Genomic DNA, 27,546 nt, shown 5'->3' with positions numbered 1-27,546 from the left:
TTGGTAGTTTCTGAGGAAAAGATTTTTGAAAAATTGTTAACGGATGATGACGACGACAGATGCCAAGTGATGGTGATAGCTGACATGGCCTTCGGCCAGGTGAGCTAAAAATGTAAAAGAAAGGACAATAGAATTGGAAAATGGACAATTATTAAGAATTCAAATTACCAAATAATCAGTCATTGATGGTTACAAAGCATGAATATATGGTAGCAATTTCAAGTTTTGTAAACCATGCGTTGCCTTTTTTTTCCGTGTGTGACATGACCTGATGTAACTGGAAACCAGGAATTATTGTAAGTAAAACAAGTCAAAACTTTTTGTACAGCAAGTCATTTTCTATGTATATCATTTCCACAAATAGACTTCTGCTCCACTTTGAAAGCTGAACAAGGTGTTTGTTGAATAATATTATATTTGTTTAATGCCGTATTATCTTTAACAAATAATTTCTTTTGTTTTTTTGAACCACAACAACTTTCTAGAGACTCACAGCTAACGGATTTCCTTGTAGTATTAAGTTCCGTAATTTTGGAAGAGTTCCTAGTTTTCTGATTACATCCAAGAGGTCACTGAGATTGTTGTTACTGAGGTCTAACGATAAAAGATTTGGCCTGAAATATTAAAAATATTTAACTATATATAAAATATTATAATTATTATATGGCTGAAGTAAAAGCACTGAATTTGTTTTTAACAAAATTTGGGGGTAATCCATTCAATTTTTTTTTAAATTTTACTCAAATATTCACTTGATACTGTTCAAATAACAGGCTGTTAATTTTCAAGTAAAAATTCAGCCCATTTTTTGTCTAGAGCATTTTGTGCATTAAACTGAAAAACTTTTGAAAAACCATTTAATATCAAGTAATGATAGATTTTGACACGAGGTCAATAATACTGTATCAATAATTTTTTTTCAGTTGCTGGAGGATTATTGATATCATTTTTATATTTTTGTCTTTGTATTTCATTTTTACACTAATAAATTTCTGGGAAATCAGGCAGATTATTACATAACAATTACCACAGCATGCTAAAATAAATGATAAAAAATTACTAAGTTTGTTGTTTCAACTTTCAATGTAAGGCTTACTTCTATAGTCCATACTTACCAGTAGTCTCCAGTCAGGTAGTCGCCAATAAAACAAACTTTATTCATACCTAACCCAAGGTGGATTAACAATGGTGGCCGCACACATAAAGCAGACAGGTCACTTATTTGATTTGCACATAATTCCAATACCTACAAGATGTAATCATTTGAAAATCATATACTTCTACCATTAACTATTTCAATACATTAAAAGATTCTAAAATTTTCTCTATAGTTACAAAGATTAAATCAAAATCAAAATTTAAAAATAAATTACAACTTTTGCCCCTGATCAGTAATTTTGAGTATTTACAGAATCAATGTATTGCACAAAGATATTTAAGTACCAGTCAATATAAAATTCAGACACTGCCTAATATAGAAGTGATTCATGGTGTAGAAAATCCCACTGAACAAATGATAATTTTTTGGTCTATATATACTTTAATTTTTAATAACAATAATGCTTCCTATATTCAGACTTGTACTTTCAAAAAGACATACTTATATCTCCCACTAAAATTAACCAAACCAAGAACGGTAATTCTTGCAAAATGCCAATTTCATGCACAGTATAAGTGCAAGAACCAAATGAAAAACTAAGACTGGTTATGTGATCACTAAGTGTTTCTGAACAAGAAATAAAAGTGTTCTGTAGGTTTTGACATGCATGAATCACCTCTTGTCTGATTTTTATTAAGACTGATAATTAAGTACAAAAATATCTCAAATCAGATTTTTACTAAAGCTAAAAACCATAGGATTGTGATGTGTATTCTGCTTACTGAGGACAGTATATAAAATTTGGCAATTTTTTTTCAAATTTTAAAGTATCTGGTATATTTTAATCATAAACTTTACTTACCTTTAAGGATGGAGGAAGATTTTTTGAGTTCACAGTAACGAGTTTATTGGCACTTAAGGTCAGTTCTTCTAAATTCTTAAACTTTAAAAGTTGATTATCCACCTCAGCTACCTAAACACACAACAAAGCTATATATGTAATGTACAATTCATGGTAAAAGTAAAAAATCACACTTTTTAAAATTTATCTGTAATCTGTACTTTTCTCCTTTGAACTTGTTGACAGTTACATATATTTCTCAGTCTCTTGTATATGACATAATATTTGAAAACTTCTTTGAAACATTGCAAATGATTGAGACGTCATCAGATCTTCTTTTAGAGTTTTGAATGAAAACGATATCATGCACCAACATTGTGTAGTAGCACTAGTAGATTTTTAGAGCAACAATAGTCCAAAAATTAAATGTGCATTAAAATGCGTAAAAGGTAACAATTGGATTACAGATTAATATGTAACAAACCTACATTTTTTTTTTTTTGGGTGGGGGGAGGGGGTGTGTGGGTGGATGGGAGGTTGGTGGAGGATGGGTTTCATAAAAACCTTAATGACAAATCATATCATCTTGGGTTCATTGTTAAAATTGTCAAAATTATGGCTTATCACCTCCTGACCTATTAATAGTACACTTGTAGGAAATTGTAAGAAGTTCAGAATAAAATATAATATTTGTTGAGACTGTCTCTACAAATTTTATGTTTTATTCTGAACTTTTTACAGTTTTGCCATAGATACTCCATGTGTTTGCATATTTCTGTGTATTTTGTCACATGCACACATTTACTGTTTTCGAAAGATTAAACTGTTTCATGTAGGATGAATGGTTTTCATGGGTACTATTTTACACTTTTTTTAGTCCACCAGAAAAAATAGTGAATTTACTTTTACATTATTAGATCTATTTTAGAATATCCAACTATTAAAGTAGATATTGTAAACATTGTAGACAAAATGAGCACTATCACTACATTGAGGAAAGAGACTTCAAGAAATGTACTCAGAAATTTAGAAATAGGTTTTTTTCTTTTTTTGGTTCAGATTTTTGGCAAAAATTGCGCTGAACATATCCCCCTTACAGAGAAAGGTAAATCAAATAATAATTATAGCTATCACAGAATGAAGACAATTCTTGTGGTCCTCTCCAATATATGGGTATGTGCTATACGGTAAATTTAATCATACTGTGAGTTGATGAAGCACAACAGTGATCAAATTTTGGGGGAAATACTTGCTACAATATAAATGCAAGTTAAAACTCAATTATGCTAGTAGTAGTAGAAATTATTCCCCCTTGCTAAACTTTGCTTGTGACATTCTATATGTATTATAAGTTAAGTTAAGAAAAAACCAAAGAAACATAGATTTGGCAAATGTAAATGTTCAGTTCTAGCTAAATTTAGCCAGTGAAAAATTTCTTAAATTCAATCCCTGAACAAGTGCATGGGTTTATTCCATTTCAAATTTATCAATTACTTACTTCTTTATCTACAATCCTTAATGTTTTAAAATGACTAAGTATAAAATTATCATCAATAAGCCATGGAGACTTGACGGCTATTTCACGTAACTGCTTAGCTTCTTCGCTCCAGCTGTAGTCCAAGTGCCATGGAGAATTTTTAGAAGAGACATATTCTTGTAAAGTCTCTGTCTTTTCATGTTCAGCTCCAAAATCTGTATTTATTTAGATAATAAAAAGAAATATTTAAAAAGTTTTATACATATGGACAGGTATGTTGCATGATACACATTTGCATTTATAAAATCAATATGGTACTCCCAAAACCAACCACTGTTTGTATTTGATTATGTGCTAAAATTAAAAGTCAATAGAGTTTAAGTTAAACTCCTTGAAAATGTTATTAAACTTTTAATTAGCGAGAAAAATCTTTCCCCATATACCCTTTATACTGATTAGTGCAAATACTTATAAAAAAGGTCATTTTGATTAACCTATCTTGCTTGCCTCAGAAATTGTTGCAGGTTTATGAATTCCAACTTTGACAGTAACATAACAACAGAGTTAAAATTTATGGGTGTTTCTGTCTTCAGAAAAACTGATGTAAAGTCAATCAGACTTTATTTTTTATTAAACAGCATTTTTCCTAAAAAAACTTGAATTTTGAACTTGAAGAGTCTCCTATTTTACAAGTTTAAAGTAATGCAATAAAGGAAACTCACAATCCAAAATTTTTATCAATTTAAAAGGTGTTGTTAAATTTATTGCAAAATTAAAGCTCACATTAAAATTCAGTTCTGAAAAATCAATATTGCAACAGGCGACAAATTTTGCAAAAAATTAACTTTTTTTTTCTATTAAATGGGTGCTCCGCCTCCAGGAGGCCCTTGATCTGCCATTGTTGCAATTCACACAACTTATTTTAGGGTAACAGAATTATACATTAGATATTCATGTAACCTTTTAATGTTACTGAATATTTGCTTGCAGCTGTGGCTTTAGTCTTCAAAAGCTTTAAATTCTTTGTCTTTGATTCCCTCTGAAATTAAAAAAAATTACATTATTTGAAAAACAAAAGAAGTACAGTGCTTAGCCCTACATACAGTCATATATTGCTTCATTTGTATTGATTAATTACACCTTCACATTGAAAATTTTTTTGAGAAATCATTTTTGTACATTATTCCTTGAATTATGATATAATTTGAACAGGAGAAAAATTTTAATAATATGAAAATTTCGAACCTAAAATTGCTTCATTATTTCAAGAATTTGTGAAGAATAAATTTCTTCAAATGAGCTTCCATTTCCAAATGAAACTTCAAAAATAGGCTAAAACTATTACCTTTATCTATGTTGGTAATTTCTTATTCACGACAAATCATTTTTAGAAAAAGTTTTGCAAGGACAATATTTACCACCCTTATTTAAGTATAGAAATAAGCCCTCTCAGAAAATTCCAGCTACATGTATAAGACTAACAGCTTTTAAAATACATATAAATTTACTCATTCATACGTTAGCTATGGCTTATTCTTTTGACAATATCTTTTCCTTGTGTTTTTAATACTTTATTCCAACAATTGAAATATTAATGCTATCATACTTCAACAAAGTACAATTACTACTCTGATACCTAGTTATCTGGAGCATAATATCAATCATGTGCGAAAAGCATGTGCTTTTTTTTTCATTTTTCATCAACATGTTTTTGTTTTCAACTGTTTCTCATTATTCCCATTTTTTGTGATTATCACACTGTTGTAAGCAATTTTGTTTATTTAAAAAATGAATTTTCTAACAACAAATGTTTTCATAAAAACAGAAAAAGTAGAGAATCAAATTTTACACTACAACTGTTATATAGACGTGAGCAGTCAAAATGTATTTACAAGTGATATACAGCAGGGTTCTCCATGAACTGTTTTACTATGGCAAGCAGCCATGATTAAAGAATCAGCGCCACTGTTAAACTGTTGTCCGCCATGATTATCTTTTACCATTATCGGTCTTTAATCATTTTACGTTTTATAAACCGATCAATAACAACTCAGAACATGTAAACCAATTAATCAACACAAATTTAAGACTGAAGCCAAAAAATCCCCCTAAATTATTCATTCCTCCATAACTTTTTATTATAATCGATGTTATATCTTGATCCTTGAATACTTCCATGTCAGCGAAAATTGTGCCGTAAAATTTTCCTCCATGGTTAAATTTTTCATCCATGGAGAACCCTGTACAGTCGCGAACTGAATATAACTTTCAGTTGTGATGTCACAAACATTACATTGTTTAGAAGTTGCCTGCTTCAAGTAAAAAAAACCCTTGTTTTTCCTGATTAAACCATTATTTTTTTTTTAATTTGTTGCAGTGTAAAGACAATAACAGTGCAGTGACTTGACAAAAACTTCGATATACAAATTCTGCTTAAACCGGTGAAAATGTTCTGCACACCCTTGCACTGCAGTTATACTCTATGTCAATTCAGTGAACTGTTATACATGAAATCACACATCTCATTTGCTCCAAATGACCCTAGATTTGTCTCAGAATAACCTTTTGACATCAGAGAAACAATGACAATGTAATTTTACTTGGTGATGTAATCTTTTAGTTAAGATTTCAGTATCAAAACAATGTGAAAGAATATTGCTTTCATCAATGGCATCAACAAGTGTAAATACATCAATTGTCTGTAACTGTAAGGGGCCTGTCCTCATCTCAAGCACCTGTGTAATGACTAATGAGTCTAATTGCTAAATAACAAAGTGAAAATAGCGAAGTATGATTATTAATTTAAAAATTGGTATTATTATGTGTTTACCACTTGTCAATAACGTCATCATATTACAATGTATCACAACATAACTATAGCTAAGTTTTATTATCAAATTTCACGTTTCAACGTACCCATGTACCACCACCACAAGGAAATTCCCTCAAACACAAAGTTCTCAGCTGTTTTTCAAATGCATTGAATGCACGATTTGTGTCGACAGTTGTCATTTTTATAGTATAAGTATTTCAGAATGTTAAAAAAATTTTCAATAGCAACCAATCCACCATTTTGACGCCAAAGTGCTACTTCCGCTGTTAGGGTAAAACAAAATATAGATTGCTGATGGATATTTGAATGTTTTTTTGGGGTCATAAATCAATACGAAACTTAAAAATGCTATAATATTAAAAGAATTTTGAGCGATTTTTAATGATTAAATTGAGAACATTTAAACTTGTAACTAATTTTAAGGACTTAGGGAGAAAATCGCTACTGATTCGTTTCACATGATATGAAATTATGTAATTTTTAAAAACAAAATGTCAGCGCCCATGAAAATTAATATTTTTCATATATTTTTTAAAACGAGTTGAATCTAGAGTTATAGGAAATGGGAAGGTCTCGCGATAGATCAAATTCAGAATCCCCCACTCTCAAGAAGAAACGAAAATCCAGATCAAAGTCAAAGAGCAAAAGGAAGAGAAGGCACTCTTCATCTTCAACCTCATCCTGTAGCTCAACATCTTCCAGTTCAGACTCATCCAGTTCAAGTCCTCGTAGAAGAAAGTCTTCAAAGGAGCACAAAAGGCACAAAAGAAAGAAGAGGAAGAAACACCGAAAAAGGTAATATTCAAGACAGGAATGTATATGTAATACTAATGTGAGTTTTGAAGATGGTAAAAAAATAATTACTTTGGACAAGGAGTTAAATATAGATTTAGGTTACAGACCACCAATTCAACCAATGAGCATTTGGAACGTACGCAAAAATAGTCCTACGCAGAAATTACCCCTGTTCCTCATAGTGCTGTGAAAAAAGTTCTCATCTTATTTAAAAAATGTAAACAGTTTCTGAAAGGAAAAACATTTCTGTACATTTTATAGGTGCATTTTGCTTCTTGTGATGTAAAGCCTAATCTCCATAATGATTTCTAAATATACCCCTATCTTGTGAAAACACTGGGATTTCCCATGCTATTTATAGACCCTTCACTTCCAGTGACCAGTACTGCACTGCAAGTCTGCTAACCCCACATGCCACTCTGAGGATTGTGAGCTGACATATGTAGAATCATGCTGATATATAGTCCTCTGCAGGTTAAAGTTAAGGTAAAGTCCAGAGAAGCCATTGAATATTGTGAAATTAGCATAGAAGCCTATGGGAAGTGGAATTAGTGGTTTCTAGCCTAGAAGGAATCGCATCTCGTAAATTATCGCAATATCTTGCATGGCAAGATTTCAGTATACTAGCCACAGGCGCTTACTGCCTATACAATCAAAATTATGTCTTATAAAACATTGTCAAAGATACCACAAAAGCAGCTTTAAACGTCCTTACATGTATATCCACTGTCAGACCATTTTTATCAATTTAAACAAATTTTATCATTTGGGTTTTGAAGAAGGAGTTAACTTCAATTTAGGAGGGCTTGACTTCGGCCGCCAAATTTTTTATATCAATAGTTGGTCAAATAAAAACGTTGATATCACGCAAGAATAGGCAGCTACAGCAACAAAATTTCTTATATACACCAGGGCTTAATCTAGCCATCAATGACAAGGAGAAGTTTTGGTATATTCTATTTGAAAAATTACAATATTGACATTTTTGTCTATGTAATCTATTACAAAAACTTCTCCCTGTCAAATACAAAAGGGAAAAGTGAGCACAAACAAGGAGAAGTTTTTGCTCATTTCTTCATATAGATTATGCCCTGATACACCCTCAGACCATTTCTGATAAATTTGAAATAAATTTTATGATGATAGATCTGGTTTTGAAGAAGCAATTGATTGGGATTGGAAAAAGGAGTTTGAATTTCTAATGAGGAGGGAAATACGCCTTCGAAGGTGGGCCCAGGTTGAAAATTTGATATGAGATTAAGGACTCACATATCGAGGTACTGATCAAAACAAACATTGAAAAAGTCTAGAGGCAACTTGAGGTGGGATATTTTAATTTGTTTTTTAAACCATATGGGTGACATCAGAATACCTACATTAATCATGATGAAATGTTGAAGCGATGGAAATTGTCTGCCATTTACAGGTCACACTCAGCATCAACGGAATGCATCATGGATAATCTCGCTGTATATTGCCCCACGCAACATATTTATTATCGTATTTGGTAAAATTGTGCAAGATTCCAATCCTTGCTTTAGAGTAGAGAAGAGATTGATATGATATGATTCAGGTGTTTAAAGCTTTAAATGGAATCGACTATGTGAAATGGTATAGTATGTTTAATTAATGTGATAATCCTCGGTGTACCACGATTTTTCAAAATTTTAGATTTCCACAGGAAAACTCTACTGGTCAAAGAGTAGTTCTAAAGACAAGTAATTCTTGCCAACTGATTTTCCTTCCTCTCCTGTGAAATAAGTTCATGCCCAAAATTTAATTTTGGTGAGCAGATTGGCAGGAATTGCTTCTGTTTTGAAAATGGCAAGATCTACTCTCTAACCAGTATATGAAGATTAACTATCCCATACTTGAAGTTTGCTTTCCAAACTGAACAAATCTGTAAAAATTCAAGCTTTCTTCTTGCCAAAGGAAAGGTGGGGCATTATAATCCAAATCTCAAATTAGTAAATGTAAGAAAGTTTTTACATCAAGCCGGCAAAAGAAGTCCAAGTAGACTTGCGTTTCATCGCAGAAGACAGACAGGTAGGTAGGTAGGTAGGTAGGTAGGTAGGTAGGTAGGTAGCAGTAGTTTCCTTTATTCCTTTGTGCCATTAGTGGAGTACTCATTTGGCTCATTTGGTAGTGTCAGTTTACAGTGCCAGGTGTGTGGCCAATTTGAGACCTGGCTTGTATTTTTGTGAATCAGGTAGAGGTAAACAATGCAGGTACATTTGTATCTGAGTCCCTCTGTGAATTATATACATTACTTAAGTTTCAATTTAATATAATGCAGGTATAATCTTCTGGAGGATGAAGTTGAATATGTAGATGTTATCATTTTTCTCCACTTGTCATTTTTTGTAGACATTTTGATAGTTCTTTTTTGTCACTAATTATTGAGACCAGTATTACTTAGTGATTGTACTTCAGACTTTTGGCATGTCGGATAAAAAGCACCCGAGTTTAAATAATTCTTGAAGACCATATATTAAAAACTTTTTAGTGAAGAAAATACAAAAATACTGAACTTTGTATGGGAAGCTCCATAAGAGCTGACTTCCTGCAGAGTTAGAAATAGGAGCCTGCCCGCCAGCCCATGACTGGCTATTTTTGGGCAGGACTGGCCAATTTTAGCTAAAAATTTATATAGCCATATAGTAAATTTATTGAACACTTTTATTCAGAACTGGCTAGAATTTGTGTGAGTTTCCTACTCTGCTTCCTATCAGACTGAAATCAGGTTTTGAGTGCTTCCAAGCTATGACTCTATTTTGCTTTAAATACTGTCATGAGGATTATGGATCAGGATTCATGATTTGTTTATCCAATATTTTGAATCTACCAAAAAATAACAAATTTTTCTGAGTTTTCAATATTTTTCTCATAGATCATCTTCAAGTAGCTCAAGCTCCTCAAGGGAAAGGAAGAAATCTAAAAAGAGGAAGAAAAAGAAAAAAAAGATGAAGAAGTCTGTTGCAGAATCTGAGATCAAAGAAATGCTCACAGTGATAGCACCGAAACAAAATTCAAACAAAGACAAAGAAATAAAGAAAAGTAACCTATTTAAAATATACTCTGATAAAAAAAAGATTACAATATAAAAATTTAACTTTCACATAATTTCAATTGCTCATTGCTTTTTTTATTTTGTATGTATGATTTTAGTTACTTCATGTTCTTTGTTGTATATGTCTGTTTTTCATGTCTGGTCTTGTCCCTGGATTACATTCTTTTGATTACCGCTATAACCTTGATTCCCTTGATTACTCTTTCAAACTGGGCTAGAAGTCTAAAATTGTCTCATAGTTTATTTTGAGATCAGAATATTATTCCAGAATTGTTTTTTCTCCAGTTAGAAGGAAATTTATAGTTATATGTTCTGCTTTGTCTATTGTATATCAGTTTCTTGCTATCCATAAACATGTGTAAATTAACTTTCAAAAAATATTTTTTTACAGCCTACCAAAGAAATATGTTTATTCTTTATCTGCAAGTGTATTAATTTTTGGAGTTGATTAGTTTTAGTGTCATTTGTATTAATTAGTGTATTTTTTTTTTTAAAAAGACTGATGTTCATGAATTTTAAAAAAAAATGTAGGTACTATTTAAATAGTTACTACACAAAAATAATGAAAATAAGTACACAATGAAAATTGCTATGTTAATAAGGACCAAAGATATCTATATTGTAATTGATTTAGAAAACACCACAAGGGAAGGACAAGATATAACACTTTGTATACTAATTAGTGGTTAGTTAACCGGTACACAATTATTGTGTTGTTTCCTTTACATTTATTTTGAATATATTTATAGAGGTAAACCTAGTGTAAGGAAATAACTCATGAAATCAGTGATATGTTTGTATTATATTCAATTTCACCAAAGCCTTTTCAAGCTTTTGTTTGAAGCAGGATAAAATGAATCCAAGTTAATTAGATGCTTACATGAGATTGATGTAAAATGCCAAATACAAACGTTCCAATGATTTTTAAGAGTTGTGTCCCTTACCCTAGGTTTACCTCCTTAAGGTGTTAATACGCACATATTAGTTTTGTATATACATGTATACCTATAATATTCAATATTTTATAGGTATATATAGGTTTCTATTTTGATAACCCATTCTTTCCCTGTGGGGAATACATGTTATAATTTTACGATATTTCATTTCTGTCAGATTCTGGACCAAGGGTTATGAAGCCAATGACAAAAGAAGAATGGGAACGACAGCAGAGTATTGTAAGAAGAGTTTACGATCCTGAAACTGGAAGGAATAGGTAATTAATGCTTATTTTTCTTTGCTTTGTGAAGTTGTTTATCATAAATGGAATCAAAATCTTATTACGATAATCACAAAAATCAATTGAAGGTGTCATTTACATTATTTATGTAGAACATCACTGTTTCCTGTTTTCACATTTTGGCCATGATTTTGATGTCTTCTGTTGTGATTATTTAGTAAGTTATCTGTCTCTTAAAGCTGCATTAGCTGTCATTTTTATTAATTTTTGTTTCTGTTGAAATATGCCTTAATTTTGAATTATTTCTACTAAATTGTACTTTTCCTGTATAATTTTACTTGATATCCACAAATAAAATGCATTAAATACACGAAATAGGTGTCGATACATTTATTGTCTTGCAAGACAAAAAGTCGACCTAGATAAATTTGTATGCATGTAACTTCTGGTGACCTTAATCTGTGCATGTGCTGTAGATTCAATTCTTTTAAAAAAATCTGATTGCAAAGGGAAAGTGGTTAATCCATGGCAAGGAAGACCGACGACTCAATTTTTATACTCAATTTTTTTGTTTGCAAAATCATGCACAAGTGTGCATTTTCAATGATTTTCCTGAGTGCAGATATCCTTTTAAAATTCATTAGCATATTTAAAGCACACAAATGTTTATTTATTTTTAAATGTACATTTTTATAACAGATTGGTTAAGGGTGATGGTGAAATTGTTGAAGAAATTGTCAGTAAAGACAGACATAAAGAAATAAATAAGGTAAATGCTTAGACAACTATAGATAGTTTCTTGTTGTACAATGCAATCCCTTATAAGTCCCCAGTTTGCAACTTACACTGTGCGTCAGTCCATCAGGAAAATCAGTTATCAACACTTTTATTCATCATGCTTACATGTACATTTGATATTTGGTCCATTGCTTAATCAAGACAAGTTACAAATAAAATTTGCATTGTGTTCCAGTCTATTGATTTTTTTGCTGAGTAAAGCTATTGAAATAAGAAATATAATGCAAACTCAGATTTCCATTGTTTTTTTCCACTCATGCTTGCGAATATTTATAAGATATTTCAAGTTCAAATTTTGTTCCAGTCCATTGATGTTTTGCTGAATTATGACCCTGCAGATTCAGTTTTCCACACTATTTTTATTAACAAATTATGTGTGATGCTTGCATTCTGTTCTCACCTACACATTTTTCTTCTGGTAGGGGCTTTGTATTGCCATGCAATACTCTCTGAATACTTGTTTCTTGTAAATGAAACATCCCAGGAACTGATTTATTTTCAATAATGTAATAATTTGATATCGCTAAATAAAATTTTCTTGAATAGTTTTGTAGGGTGAAAAAAAATCTCTATGCATGCTTTTGTATTCATCGAGTAACTTAATAACTTAAGAGAAATAGCCATGACAAAGTGAGTAACCATTGTCTGTCCTGTAAGTGGATTTCAACCACTTTTTAAGTAAAAAAAGGTAGATGATTGGAAGGGGAGATAATTTTACAATGACAATTTTTGTTCCTTTCTGAACCAATTATTAAGTTTTTCAGCTTTGATTTATATCACAAAAAATAACTGTAATATCATTTTGCTTTAAATTTTATATATAGCAATCAACAGCAGGAGACGGATTGTTTTTCCAGACTAAAATGGGATTAAACCGGTAGTGAAATACCAGTACTTGTAGGAGAGACTTTAATAGATGGATAAACAATATCTGCATTGTATTTGACAAAGTCTTTTTGATTAGATATTGGATTGTAGCATTTAAGAACACCAGTGAATCATTTAATGGACAAATTATGTTTTTAACCTTACCTTCAGAAGCAGACTCATTTTATTATGGTGAAAAGTTGTATGTATAGCAGATCATGTGTAATCCAGGATTGGAAAAAAAGACTTTTCTATGCAATAATTTTACTAGTGCTTTTGGCACGTGACAATTAAATGTGTGTTCTGCTAATCAGTTATTGACCTCATACATTTGTTTCAGACATATTTGATTAACTAAATTGTACTTATCAAATATATACCATATGTGCACCATGTGTATGTATTGATTTTGAATGTAAGTTGTGTAGAAGGATGTTGCTCTGTGTAATACTGTGAACAATGTATAATTGATTAGAACTTGAGTCATTAATTCATAGTTGTCTAGTAACTCCTTTAATGTTCTTATTTATAAAAAGTTATGACAGTATTTTTGTTTCTGTTTTCTGAGGTATTGCATTTTCATTTTAAGCTTAGGTGAAAGTTGCTGCAAGTCTGTTAATTGTTTGTTTTGTTGTAAGTTTAAATGATGTGGTGCATGTATGAAAATAAAAACTATTCCAGAATTATTAGTCATGTTTTTTTTATGAGGTTTTGACTTAGTAAACCCAGGAATTTACAAAGGGTTATGGGGGGGGGGGGGGCTAAGCTATAGCTATAAGTTTGCTCATTTTGCCTGTAACAACAAAAGGGGAGGTTCCAAACCCAGGAACCCTTTCCTCAAGTCTGCCATTGAAACCCACCACTGATATAATTGATAGTCTTTTAAATTGAAGTGATACCTGATAAAATTTCTTATACACTTCAATCATTGGTTCTTATTAACCTATTAAATACAGCTCTATTATGGCAAAGAAGTTAGGCCTTCAAACACTTTCTGTAAGTACCACTACAGAAGTGGAATAAAAAAAGGTAAAAAAATGGGAAAAGCCCATCTATAAATCTGTTTGTATAAATTTTTGATTGTTTTGTTTTCTAGGGACATTGACTGTGGTTCTTGGTATTTATTGTTCTAGAAATGAGTTTGTTTGTTTGTTGGGGTTTAACGTCCGAGCAGCAATATTTCAGCTATATTCAGACGATCTAGAAATAAGAGCTTACTGATAAACAGATTTATCCTTCTATAACTTCACGTATATTTTTTCATCTGTGGATTTTATGATTTTTTTTTCAACTATAACAAATATATAGGCATTCTATTCTTATTGGGTATTGATTTAACCAACAATATACGTAAATTAGCAGATGTTGCAGGATGAGACCATTTGATCCATCAAACAGACACTACTGTTAACTGTACTGTCACATTGCACCAGCTTACAGATATAAAAGACCACAGAAAAGCATTTTATTCCACTTGGATATCATCTATTCTCATGAAAAGCATGTTTATCAATTAAGTTGGTCAATCAGCATAGCTGGTATCTTGTATTGAATATCAAGGAAAATATATTTCCTTCTAAAACCATGTATAGTAGAGAAAATAAGACATGGGACTTAAAGATATATGAGGAAAGTTTATTAACATTTTTTGCAAAAGAATAAAATCACTTAATGTCCACATAAGCCTACACAAGTTGCCTGATATCAAGAAAGATAAATTTGCAAAAGAGCGATTAACCCTGTATGCCAAAGAAAGCAATATATTCAGACTTTCAGCAAGCCAGTTGTCACATAATCTTGTATACAGTTTAACCTTCAAAAATGTATTTGAACAACAAAGTATGTCCCTAAAGCTCAATCCTTTGATTATATTGTGGGCATCAAGGGAGACAATTAGAAATTTCTACATTATGTTTATTTACATGTGTACAAATGATCAACAAAATTAAAATCAACAACAACAAAAATGTATAAACTACTTCACAAGGTTCAGATCAGATTTTAAAGGGAAATAGTAAAATTAAAAATTCAATTTCATCGACTCTGGTTACGTTGTCAAACCCTACACTTAAATAAATGATAGAAGAAATATATTTCAATTAAATATTTCGACAAAAATCAATTTTTAGCTCATTGATTTAAATAGTAATAAACAATAACTTTTTAATTCCTGTAAATGTACTAATTTTCGCAGTGGACAGAAAACCGTGAAAAATAGTACACGCGAAATTGATTTTTAACTCTACATAACACTAATCATTTTTTTGAAACCGCGAAAATTTATACCAGCGAATATGTTCACTTCACAGAATCCACGAAAAAATAGCAACTGCAAAAATTAATATGTTTACAGTATATAATCAGGGATGATTTTACAAGGACATCAAACAAAGCCAAAATTGGTAAAATCAGAAATAAATAAACAGTAACAAAAGAATCATAATGGTAAAATCCTGATTTCAATTAGCAGAATTCCACTAAAAGCAGAGAAAATCATCAGATATCTTCAGAAGTCAATTACAGTAAAAACCTTGGAAGTAGTTTACAATAAAGTATCAGCACTATCAGCACTTTGATTTGAACAATGACTATTTTAATATCAATGATAAAATCACAGAAAACGATGCATCAAAATATATGCCATCTGCATTCCTTAAGAAGATGAATGTCACCACTTATTTAAATGCCATTTATACCTTTAGTCTAAGCACATTTAACATCAATCATTACTTACATAAAAGATGCTACCTATTGCTTTATAAATTAAACTACTGAACTAAGCATAATATATTAATAGCTAGTCATTTATGTGAGTTCCAGATTTCTATGTTCTATGATGAGGAAAGTGGTAACACATTTTCCAGCCTTATTTTGTGAAATGTATGCTCTTTTGTAGAAAAATATTACCAAGCCGTCATTTTCACACTTTTGACCACTTTGGGATTATATCGAAAATCATCTGCTATATGGCAAAGCAATTAATATATTATTTCAATTACTATGATATTAGACAATTATACAATTGGGGTAAGTAAAATTTAACAATTGCTTGAAAAAGCAATGAATTTCACAAAAAATGCTATTTCTTATTTCAAAATTTCACATTTTAAGAATGGCAAATGCTTTGGGGGAAAGGACCCAAATCAGTCAGAATTGCACTGATCTTCAGATAGATGTTTAAAAAAAAATTATTTTGGTAGTTATACAATTAAGTACCAGTCCATACAAAATTCACTGCCAATGGTAAAGTGATTCATGGTGCCAAAATAAAAACACTAATTAAAACGGTGTCTATATATGCTATACATTCACAGAACAATAATAATTTCATTTCAGAACTGCACTTTTTAGAAAATCATACAGAAAAAAAACAACCAAATCAAGAACCAGAACTCTTGCAAAGTGCCAATTTCATGTACAATCAATATAATTTTTATCTCAAAAGCACAACAACTAATGAAAAACTGAGACTGGCCATGTGATCAATAAGTCTTTCTGAAAAAGATATAAAATTGAATTCAGTAGGTTTTTGACAAGCATGAATCACCCTGTCTGATTTTTATAAAAACTGTTACTTAAATCCACTGTACACCAAAATATTAAGTGTGATTGTCAAAACCATCAACCTGCCTGGTTATGGGTCTGATACTTGTAAGGTTTTTAGAAAAGTCACATCAATTACCTACATCACTTAAAATTATGAATACCATACATACATGATTACTGCATACATTCAAACTTATCAATCAACTTTAATGAAATGATCGCAACAGACTAAAGCACGATCTCCCGCACAAAGGGTATATTCACTATTTCAAAGCTTTACACTTCTGCCACACTCAGTGCTAAACCATGCCCATTTATGCAAATTAATACAGTACACAGGAAACATCTTTACAATCTTGCAATGAATAATGTTCATGCACAGTGAATTTTTTCACATCCTGTATAGCAGAGCATTTAAGCTAGCGGAGTGATACAAAGTAAATTGAAAGCGGTAAGAGGTCTGCAGAGGAGATTGAATAAAGCAATTCTGACTCATTACAAAAGTACTTAATTGAAGATGACAACCATCATTTTTTTAAAACTTCAAATACCAGTGATAATAACTCTGTAATTACATCATTTAAGTACAAGTACAAATGTATATCAACAGATTTCTGAAAGAATCTAAGCAGAACAAAAATTCAAGGTATTTTCTTCAAGTAGGCAAAACAGTGAAGATGAAAATCACTGCTTATTACATTTAGTTTTAACAAATCTGTATAAAGCTTATTCTATAATTTTGTTTTAAGCACTAGAATCTGTAAGAATCAGGCAAAATTGAAAAATAACAAGTCATTTTATGAATAATAACAAGTCATTCTAAGAAAAAAAACAAAAGATTTTGACAATGTGGGCACATAGTTTATAGTCTAATGGAGACAAATTGACAATTTGTTAGTCTTAAAGCTGTCAGAGGAAGCAGAAAGTTACAACAGAACAATAGGGAAAAAGTGAGTTATCTCCCTTTGATGATGAAACTGCAATGCATCCACTGAATTACTGACACTTAAAAAATGAAATGAATGCCATTTCTGTATTTCAGATAACATTTTGAATATGACTTCATGAAAAGACTTGTATGTGTTTGATTCACCCACCGCCTGATTCTTACAGAGAATAGCACATAAATCAAATCAAATACATGTAGTTCTCTTTGTTAACAGACATATTCAGATACTAAACATCACAGATGAAATACACAATTGTCTGCTTGCAAAAGAAAGCTTTTTTCATTAAAATAGGTAAGTAAATTACAGAGAAACTCTATATATTTTAAATTTTCTAACTAAAAAAGGTCATATCTCCACTATAAAAACAATGAATTATACTAACTTCAAACTTATGGCCAACAACATCATGTATAAGTTCTAAAAGACTTGATTATACAAGTGAAAATCTCATTTGAAAAACCTTAAGTGTATCAGACAGACAGACAACCTATTGGAATGAAACCAAGTTAGCACACATATGCCCTTGGATACCAAGAGTCACTTTCAACAATCTGAAATCAATCAGAACTTCTCAGCCTTCCTCATTACACATTTAGCATACCTGTTAACCTTAGGAATCATTCTTATGGTGGATTCTCTCCAATAGACACTGTCTCATGCAAGAGACTTTTCACAAATCTTACATTTTTATATGGGGGATTCTAAATATGTCATTGATTTTGAGGGAATTTTCCTCTAATGTGGGAGAATTAACAGGTTATTTTCTAGTATAACGGAAATAGCAGAGCAGTTCTGACTGATTCTGAAATTTCCTAAGATGTATGTAAATCAACATTTGTTGAAATAAAAGTATGGCACAATGGATTCTATAAATAATGCACTGACTACTGGATTTCTTCTAAAAAATCATTCTACATGTATCAATAAACACAAGATTTAGATTTCTAAATGTAGTTGTAAGACTTAGGGTTAATTTTTTCTTTAAAAATTGTAATTTTATATAATTAGAAAGAACAAAGTTTTATTCATGTTTACGTAACCACAGTTAAGTGGCCACCAATTTTATCAATTGTTACACCTTCAAACTGACTCTAGTCAAAACTAAATATACATACAAGGTTATGTCCACATTATTTAAAAGCCGATTTCACATTGTCACGTTTTTTGTTAGGCCACATGGACATAACAGAAAACCAACAAGGATGCAAATCAGCTTTCAATTAGATTAACTACTGTGAAAGTACTTTTATTTGTGGGTACCAGATTTTCATGATTAAGGGGAAAATGTTAGGTTATGAATTCGTGGATTTGACAACTCCATCTTACAAATATATTGGAAATTTTCTTCTCATTGGGAATCAAACTTAGTGGTTTACCAAATCCACAAAACAAAAAATGATACCAATGAACAATAATAATTTCACAGTATGTCTAATTCAAGATTACTATAATCTTAACATCGTGACAGCATTAAAATTACTTCCTCTGTAAAAAATTAATCTATAATAAAATAACTGAAAAAAAATTTCTTGCAGATGCATGCATATACATGTACATGTATATTTTTTTAAAGTCTGAGGTTATAAAATGTTAATGCAAGTTTACAAGTTACTCGTTCTGCTAAAATCTAAAGGTTTTCAGTAAAGCATAGAAGAAGAAAAATGGTTTTAAAGAAAATTTTTGAATGGTTAAATGCTAACAAAAATGCAAGTTTAATGCTACCTGTTGCCATATCAACAATAAAAAGCATAACAAACAAAAGTACAGATATGGTTTCAAAAAATTAACAATTCTACTGACTGACATAATAGAAATATGAATAGGAATCTCAGCAAAATTGGTTGCTAGGATGTTGTTGTTGGTTTTGTAATGGCTGTTGTGGTTGATAATGTGGTTGTTGTGACAACATTTGGAACAGAGACAACAACAAGAGGTTTGACAACAGGCTGCAACATGGATTGTCCAGCTTGTAAAAGTCCTGGAGTCAAAATAGGAATCTGCTTTAGCAACATTTGACTTAACTGTGCCTGCGTCAGTCCTGCCGCCCCAAGTTGGAGGGCAGGTGACATTGGTGAGAGAAGCTGGGTGCCAGGTGTCATCTGTGCTAACGACATTAGCTGAAGTGACGAGGATCCTTGACTGGCATTTGATGTAAGAACAGTAGATGGTGTAGCTGCAGATGTTATAAGTGATCCAACAGATGTCCTAGCCATGGACTGAGCCAAGAGTGCATTCAATGGTATATTAGGAATAAAGTGTGGGGTAAACACCGGTCTCATATTGGTCATTTGTTGCTGTGGTTGTGGTGTAGATTTGGGCTGTTGTGTTGATGCAACTGTTGACACAGCAGTCGTTGTCTGTGCTGATGATGTTTTAACTGATGTCACCACTGGCACAATACCTGCAGCTAATGTCAATGGATTTGTATAAATAGCAGGTATTAAACCAGATAAAACTGGTTGGGACTGGTTTAGACTAGTTGTTGTTGGATTAGTTGAAACAAGAACGGGTTGGGTAACTGGTGTTCCCTTGGCAACCGTCTGCATCTGGAATGTTGTCATGGGAATAGTTAGTCCAGCTCCAGCCATTTTGCTGAAGGCTTGTAGTTGGGCACCAGGATTGGTCAGCTGGGTGTTGAAAGGAGTGAAGGTGAAAGCAGGTCTAGGAGTTATCCCTGTCCCAATAGGAACTGGTCTTACAGAACTTGTTGTTACAACTGCTGTTGCTGAAAAAAAAGAAAAAAATTATGAGATACAAAGCCATTTCTTTATGGAACCCACCCACCTCGCTTCCTGAAGTCTACTACCCTAAACTATTACACCACTGATCACCCTCAAAAAGGATGATTACTTAACACGGTTATTCTATGGCTGCACCGCTAACTACAGGGGAAATGGAATGTACAGTGCTAAATACTTGTTATCCACATATAAGTAGCTTTATTAATGATATCACACTAATTCAACATCTTCTGAAGATAAAGGTTCAGTACAAAAATGGCCTATAAATTGTTTCATCTACTTGATTCAACCTCTTATGATGATGTAATCTAAAGTATGTCTAATAAAACCCAGGCTTAAATGAATATATATGTTTCCAGTACCAAGCCAAAAAATAATTGGCAAATAATAAAGAGCTGTGCCATGAGCACATGATATAACCATCCTCTTTAAGTTTATTTGTATACATACATTTTTGAAAATAGAATATTTATGATTACATAATGGTGACTGATAGCAATCATAATCATCAAGTTCAATTGTGAATCTTACTGTACTTTAGTACAGACTATGGTAGATTTAATTTACCTCAATGAATTACTACTAAGTTCCATGCATGTCAATGTGGGGTATCAATAAAAAGTTATAAAAGTTGTTGTCTCTTTGACATATTCTCGTTATATCAATAAGGCAAATTATAAAATAAACATTTCTTTCCCTGTTACTATACCTACATTATTTTTATGTCTACCCTGAACATTTTATGGTCAGTTTGGCTCCAACATGTTAAAGTCTAGATTGTTTCCCCATTAAGTCAATGCAAATAAAATTATTTCCATAACTACATATCCTATTTTTTCTTGCAGGTAGCAGGAAACAAGACTTATTTTTTTGGCCTACTGTATAGTTATACATATAAATTTGTATTTCATCATTATCTCATTACCTGTGGAAGTCTTCTGTTGTCGCTGTAGCATCTGTCTCTGGTTTAATGTTTGTGCCAGTATCTGTGTCACTGGTGTCCTTGCAGGGAAAGTCTGTAATGGGATAAACTGCCGGACAATACTCTTGGGAACCTTGGTACTATTAGATACAGTTGGCACTTCAATTTTGGTCTTTTCTTGGACTGTAGTGTTGGGTACTTTGACAATGTCATTTGATGACGTCGTAACAGTTGGTCTTGTCAAATGAATTGTACCTTTTGTAGGAGATCGCTTAAGTTGACCAGCTGAGGAAAAAACAACATGTTAATCAAGATAAATTTTTTTTTATATTTTATTTACCTTTAACTTTATGTTTTAAAACTAATAATTTCAAAGACTTATGACACAACATTTTTTAATGAAATCCTTGTTTTTGTTACAATTGCTTCTTGTGTACATATTGCTTATTTTAAATTGAAAACTAGAAGTACTCTTTAATAGCAAGCTCACAAAGACAATAATTCCTGTTTATAAATTTTCAATGTAAAAACCCCTTAAATATCCCTTAGAGTCCTCTGACAACAATTATATATTACCTCCTCCACAAAAACATGGGACATCAACCTTCTTTTATATATTACCTCCTCCACATCAACATAGGATGTCAACCTTTCTTTAAATTTTCATCAAAATCCCTTGAAAGAGTTGTGCTTAGTATGTTTAACAATTAGAACCCTGAAGTTGGATTATCTCCCTTTGGAGTTCTCAAAAAGATGTTATATTCATTCAAGCATATTAATGATCCCAAACCATCCTATAAAATTTTATCAGAATCCTTTGAGTGGTTTAAGAGGAGTTGCTCTTCCAAGATATGTAGAGGGATTCCTTGGTTTGCAAGGGGTATATTTTTTTTTCTTTTTTCGTGAAAGTTGGTCTTTGCAAATGTACCTTATGATGTTACCAACTCCGAGTAGTAAAGAACAGGTAAATGTAATGACTGATATTTGAGATAAATCCTTTTAAGACTGAACATGAATGTCATTAACTTACTTGTATACATCTTGTATGGCCCTCTGCCTGGTAATTCTTCATTGTCTTCCTCACTACATATAGGACTACCTTGTTCTATTAAGCACAAAATATTCTTCATAATAAAACCTGTATACTATAAACTACAAACATACATATAAACAAGACAGTTCTTAAATTCTTAAAGCGAGCATTCCTCAAGAGCGGAGATATCTATGGCAACATGCAAATGCAATTAGCGGGTTGAAGAATGATTTAGAACAAAAAAATCATTATCTGGAAGCGATATGTCGCAGATTGAAACATAACAACAAGTGTCCCAATTAATTACTTTAAAAACCCAAATGATTTCTTGAATGTCTTAAAATTTAACCTAAATAGCAAAAGAGGATTGGAAGTATGCTTGCTAATTATGTTTTGCATAATGAGAGCCTCCAATTAATTAATTAATGTCATCCCTTTTACTTTCGCCAAGAACTCAGTTCCAAATACCTATAACATTAAAATGCAAGAATTTTAGGTAAATGAAGATATGCATTTGCGGTTGAAAACACATATCTATATTTTATACATTTTAATATTAAATAATTAATGTATTTAAATAATAATTCTATTTCAAATAAATATAAATAGTCAATGATCTCCAGCTGCTGACTAAGTACAGCTAATGAATGCATGTACCTATAACTATTTGGCATTTACAATGAAACCTAATACTGGTAAAAAAGAAATGCTGTCCTCGCTTAATGAGGTTGACCTAGGGTAAGCAACATAACTCATGAAATCAATGATATGTTTGTATCATATTCAATTTCACTGAAGTCTTTCAAGCTTTCATTTGAAACAGAATGAAATCAGTCCAAGTTACTTTGATGCTTACATGAGATTGATGTAAAATGCTGAATACAAACATTCCAATGATTTGTAAGAGTTGTGTCCCTTACAACAGGTCTACATCCTCAAAGGCAATGCCTACAAGGGTATTCTATATTATCAAAGGCAAAGAAAATGTAACCTGTATACCAGTGGTAATGTTGGCCTTTTCAAAACTACCTCATCCATTCTTATTGAGAAAATATATGCCATTTTTTTAATTAGGAATAACCCTACAGAATCTTAAATTTGTTGGTGAAATGATTTATATTTGATAGAATGTCAAGAAAAAGATAAACAGTGTAATTTTGAAAAGATACACCATACCCTACCCTTGGTCTACCAATTTTAAAATACACTAGTGTAGATTATTTTATATGGGATTAATATTTTGTAGCCATGTTTTGGACAAAAAATTGGGAAATTTTCCTCAGGGCAAATAGCCTAATTCCGGTGATAATTTAAGGCAAAAAATATCACTGTATAGATTCAGTAAATCAAACATTTAAAACTGTATCTTAATTTATCAAATCAGTATATTAGCTAGAAAGTCAGATCAGACAAGTCTAAAGGTAATACAGACTTGACTTTCAACGGAATGTTTCATTTATGATGTTTCATCAGCACATTAAAGTGGTGACTGCAGCACATTTTCAATGAAGCGTGCCAGAACTTCATGTCCAAATTGTGTGACTGGTCAGTTCAACACTATAACATGCTGATGAAAAAATTAATATTTAAGTAGCAGTCTTTCTAAAAATCAGACAGAAGGTGATTCATGCATGTCAAAACCCACCGAATTCAGTTTAATTTCTTGTTCAGAGACAGTTACTGGTCACATGACCAGTCTTATTTTTATCATTTGGTTATTGCACTTTTGAGATAAAAATTATATAGATTGTACATGAAATTTCCACTTGGCAAGAGTTATCGTTCTTGATTTGGCTTCATTTGGTTGAGTTTATAGGTAGATGAATGTATGATTTTCTAAAAAGTGCAGATTTGAATGCAGAAAAGATATTCGTTATGTGAAAGTATAGCATATGTAGACTGAAAAAGCATTGTTTGTTCGGTGGGTTTTTCTTAACCATGAATCACTTTACCATTGGCATTGTCTGAATTCTATATGGACTGGTACTTAAGTCTTACTACAAAAAATATGTTTGATATTTTTCTATTATTTAATTTCATCTGCATAGTTTAGTTCTGGCTTAATCAATGAAAGTAATCAGGTTACTTGTAATTGTGGGCATGGCCTACATGTATATAAATATCTAGGAATGCGTTTCATTGATTCATGAACATTAATTGTCCAATGAGATTATTATCTTTTAATAATATGCACAGTAAATGTTATTATTAGCTAAATAAGTTTGCAAAAGTGATAAAAGATATTACAATAATAAAAAGAATCATAATAGAGGAGTCTGGAGTGAGCTAGAAATGTCCTTGAAGGGACTAATAGCCCCCCCACCCCATCCCACCCCAAGGCATGCTTTAGAGACAAGAAATTGCTGCAAATTTGTAGCACATAAAAAGTTTACTATCTATGGTAATTTTTTAAAACTTTTTTTATACTGTTTTAACAGGAGGCATTATACATGTACAAGATTTTTTACATACATTACATACATATATAAATGACATAAAAATAAGCCACTGAATGGGCAAAGAAAAAAAAGTCATGATTTGAGCTTAAGAAATTGCCCTGATAAAGCTTGGACAGACACCTGTTGATACAGGGCTGCTTCACATGACTGGAGGCTTAAACATAAGCCTATCAAATTCCATTTTCACTCCTATTGGTTGTAAGTAATGTGTCAGTTACGTAAGACATGCTTACCTGTATAACGAAACTAAATTAAAATCCAACACTATCCCATATGTCTCCTAATTTCACATTTTGATAACAATACAAAACTTCAGTTTTTAATTTCACAAACAAAAGTTCAAAGGTCAAGAAAACATTCTAATAAATGTGCATATATTTTTTCTATGAACATATGTTCAGAGAAGCAACGGAGAAACAAAAAACATTTAACCCAATGAGATTTACCAGTAGCTGTTGATGTTGAGTTTGAATCCATTTCATCTGGCTCAATTTTCCAATGATCTAAATCAACTTCTATATTTAGACGCGACAACTCCCCCTTCAGTGAGGCCAATCTTTCTTGGAGACAGATCTTCTCCCTTGCCAGTCTCTGCATCTCCAATTCATACTCTTTTTCTTTCCTTCTCAATGCCTTAAAAAAAACATATCATTTGACACTAAAATATGCATTATCGCCTCTAAACATTCAGGTGCATTTAAACATTACTTTAAGATGTTCCATACGGACGATTTGGGGAAATCGGGTGTGTGCAGGCATCCTGTCCTTTTCTGTATTTTCCCCAAACAGACATTTACGCTTGTATAAAGTGCCTTCAAACTGATCTAATTCATGCTAGAGTGCCCCCTTTTAACGTGTATTTCTGTGCCCATTTCAAGAGCTACAGGGAACACTAAGAAGACAACATACTAGTAATACAATTACAAAGTATATGTCAATACATGTATATGGATGCTACCAGTAGGCATTTTATAAATCTTACATGTATGTAGAATTATAATGGTAAAATTCCCATTGCTACACTAGCTATAACATAAACAATACAGAGACTTAATATTTCCAAATTGTCTGTTTCTAATTACCTGTATATATCTCAGGGACCCTCGTAAGATCCCCAAATTAGATGTTCTTTTGTCTTCCAAGGTAGGAATCTGTTTCTTAAGGTAATCAAAGCATTCCTTCAGGTGAGCTCTCCTATAAAATCAAAATAACATGTCAATTGCACATTTTTATAACAAAACAAAAGTGTAGGAGTTTCCTATTCTCATTTGTATTATTTTGCAATTTGTTTAATTACTAGAAATGTATTTTATCATTCAGAAAAAAGCAAGATCTTTATCTTCACTGGCTGAAATGGTTTTTGCTTTAAAAAACTCATTCCCAATTTCAATTTTCTTTTTTTATTTTCAACTTTCAAGTTGATAAATCTTCCATGGTCTCAGAATTAGATGAAACTCTTCTAAATGTACACTGTAGGATAACCACAGAGTTAACCACAATTTCAAAAAAATCCATGATGAAATACCACTTTCCTTGTTTCCAGGAATGAAATATATCACAGACAGCCACCAAACATAGTTTACACAGTAACATTTTGTTTTATTACAATTTTTTAAATTGGACCATACATACACTAATGCAACAACTAAAAAGGATGGAATGACAATTTGTAACATATACATGTGTTCCAAAAATCATCATACCTATTTTTCTCAAGTTTATTGTGTGTCTCTCTGGTGCCAGCTCTGCAAAATAAATAACATCCTTTTTATTGTAAATTGACTTAACTAGTAATCAAATAATGAAATTCTGGGTCATTGTATTAATAAACAAATGCCTACCAATATTCACTAATTAAGTTATAACGGATGAACAAAGTATTTCCATTTTAAAACTTAATATACATGTACAAGTAATACCAATTTTTTACATTAAGAAATTCATTATGTTGCTGGTTCATAACAAAGAAGAAATGGCAAAAAAACCTTGACAAATACACAAGCATAATGAACTTGTCACTTCATCGACAACAGGTTTAGTTATTTTTAGTTCTATTAAAAAAAATAGGGCAACAGCATATACTTATTCATAAAATGCATTTCCCTTTTTTAAGTTCAACAGTTATTAGCAAAGTACGAAAAAGTGCAATAAATAGCACTGTAAATTACTAACGCGCATCTCAGTAGCGGATTCGATTACTCATTTGTTTGTCAACAAAGACACGCGGCTAATAGCACGTGTGTTCAAGGTCGACCGGGGCCCATTGTTTGTGTGTTAATACACATGGCAGAATAGGTCACGTGAACAATTACCCTCCCGGTCTTCTTTTCCATTCTTTCTCCTCACCATCCGCAAACTTTCCCGATGTACTGGATTCCGGTGAATCATCCGAATCATTTGCATTCCGATTTGACGATCCATGCTTATCTTCCGATATGCTGTCACCTGAAATGAAAATCGATGCGTCTACCGAGTCCGACATGCTTATAAATATATGCAAATTAGGTAGCGACCAGGAACCCGTCAAAATTGATATTAGATATTTTACATTCGTCGGCATAGTCATTCAATAATTAGCTCTAGTTCGAATAAAATCACACACATGTTTAATTTACGATGGGGAATATATTATTTTAACACAAATTGAGCGCATATTAAGCCATTTCTTCAGCCATGTGCTCTACTTACCACGTGTTTTAGGCTTGTTACGCCATTCGAGATACTCCGCTGCTTCTAACAAAGTTTCTAAACTCATCACCGGGCACGGTTTATTCCAAAGGACTTCAGACAAGTCCTTGTTCATCCAAACCGCCAAATTCTCGTCTTGCACACCACATTTGTACCCTAAAACTCCATCTTGGTATCGGTTATTATTGAAAGAACATGGCGGGCGGCGGTACCAAAACACTCGCAGTTGTGCAAAATATTACAATACCAC

General features: G+C 31.9%; 3 protein-coding genes across 13 annotated transcripts in view; 1 reads left to right on the top strand and 2 right to left on the bottom strand.

The window, feature by feature from the left end:
- The window catches only part of LOC148606431 (leucine-rich repeat-containing protein 43-like), a 29,541-nt gene extending 23,023 nt beyond the window's left edge, over positions 1 to 6,518 (bottom strand). For 10 of the 11 annotated variants that reach the window (XM_088543797.1, XM_088543803.1, XM_088543805.1 and 7 more), the window contains exons 1-6: positions 6,334 to 6,508; positions 4,378 to 4,456; positions 3,439 to 3,632; positions 1,962 to 2,072; positions 1,116 to 1,246; positions 494 to 614 (exon numbers count right to left, since the gene is read on the bottom strand). In XM_088543797.1, coding sequence (XP_088399923.1) covers positions 494 to 614; positions 1,116 to 1,246; positions 1,962 to 2,072; positions 3,439 to 3,632; positions 4,378 to 4,456; positions 6,334 to 6,429 — 732 coding nt within the window. In that variant the 5' untranslated portion in view covers positions 6,430 to 6,508. Of the gene's footprint in view, positions 1 to 493; positions 615 to 1,115; positions 1,247 to 1,961; positions 2,073 to 3,438; positions 3,633 to 4,377; positions 4,457 to 6,333 lie in introns of all 11 variants that reach the window. The other variant, XM_088543798.1, reaches the window with a different exon arrangement.
- A 203-nt stretch (positions 6,519 to 6,721) lies between these two features.
- On the top strand, positions 6,722 to 13,640 carry LOC148606430 (uncharacterized). Its single transcript, XM_088543808.1, has 5 exons — positions 6,722 to 7,045; positions 9,936 to 10,102; positions 11,229 to 11,328; positions 11,992 to 12,061; positions 12,915 to 13,640. Exons 1-5 carry the CDS (start codon positions 6,813 to 6,815, stop codon positions 12,969 to 12,971), a joined length of 627 nt encoding a protein of 208 aa, XP_088399934.1. The 5' UTR covers positions 6,722 to 6,812; the 3' UTR covers positions 12,972 to 13,640.
- A 1,217-nt stretch (positions 13,641 to 14,857) lies between these two features.
- On the bottom strand, positions 14,858 to 27,520 carry LOC148606429 (uncharacterized). The gene is made up of 8 exons (XM_088547245.1): positions 27,297 to 27,520; positions 26,921 to 27,053; positions 26,312 to 26,353; positions 25,691 to 25,802; positions 25,055 to 25,241; positions 22,147 to 22,221; positions 21,120 to 21,401; positions 14,858 to 20,178 (listed from the first exon to the last, which is right to left on the bottom strand). The coding sequence occupies exons 1-8, from the start codon at positions 27,409 to 27,411 to the stop codon at positions 19,298 to 19,300; spliced, it is 1,827 nt and encodes a 608-aa protein (XP_088403371.1). The 5' UTR covers positions 27,412 to 27,520; the 3' UTR covers positions 14,858 to 19,297.
- Positions 27,521 to 27,546: the final 26 nt, after the last annotated feature.

The sequence above is a fragment of the Perna viridis genome, chromosome 9, assembly GCF_037379345.1.
Source record: "Perna viridis isolate PV_CMFRI_1.1 ecotype Kerala chromosome 9, ASM3737934v1, whole genome shotgun sequence".
Lineage (NCBI taxonomy): Eukaryota > Metazoa > Mollusca > Bivalvia > Mytilida > Mytilidae > Perna > Perna viridis.
This window is presented reverse-complemented; position numbering and strand designations above follow the sequence as displayed.

Excerpts from the sequence above, each read along its gene's own strand:
- LOC148606430 (XM_088543808.1), top strand. The coding sequence starts at position 6,813 with ATGGGAAGGTCTCGCGATAGATCAAATTCAGAATCCCCCACTCTCAAG. Across the intron at positions 10,103-11,228 it reads AGACAAAGAAATAAAGAAAA|ATTCTGGACCAAGGGTTATG; the intron begins GTAACCTATTTA and ends CATTTCTGTCAG. Across the intron at positions 12,062-12,914 it reads GACATAAAGAAATAAATAAG|CAATCAACAGCAGGAGACGG; the intron begins GTAAATGCTTAG and ends TTTTATATATAG.
- LOC148606429 (XM_088547245.1), bottom strand. The coding sequence starts at position 27,411 with ATGAACAAGGACTTGTCTGAAGTCCTTTGGAATAAACCGTGCCCGGTG. Across the intron at positions 25,803-26,311 it reads AATAAACTTGAGAAAAATAG|GAGAGCTCACCTGAAGGAAT; the intron begins GTATGATGATTT and ends TTGATTTTATAG. Across the intron at positions 22,222-25,054 it reads CTCAACATCAACAGCTACTG|AACAAGGTAGTCCTATATGT; the intron begins GTAAATCTCATT and ends TGTGCTTAATAG.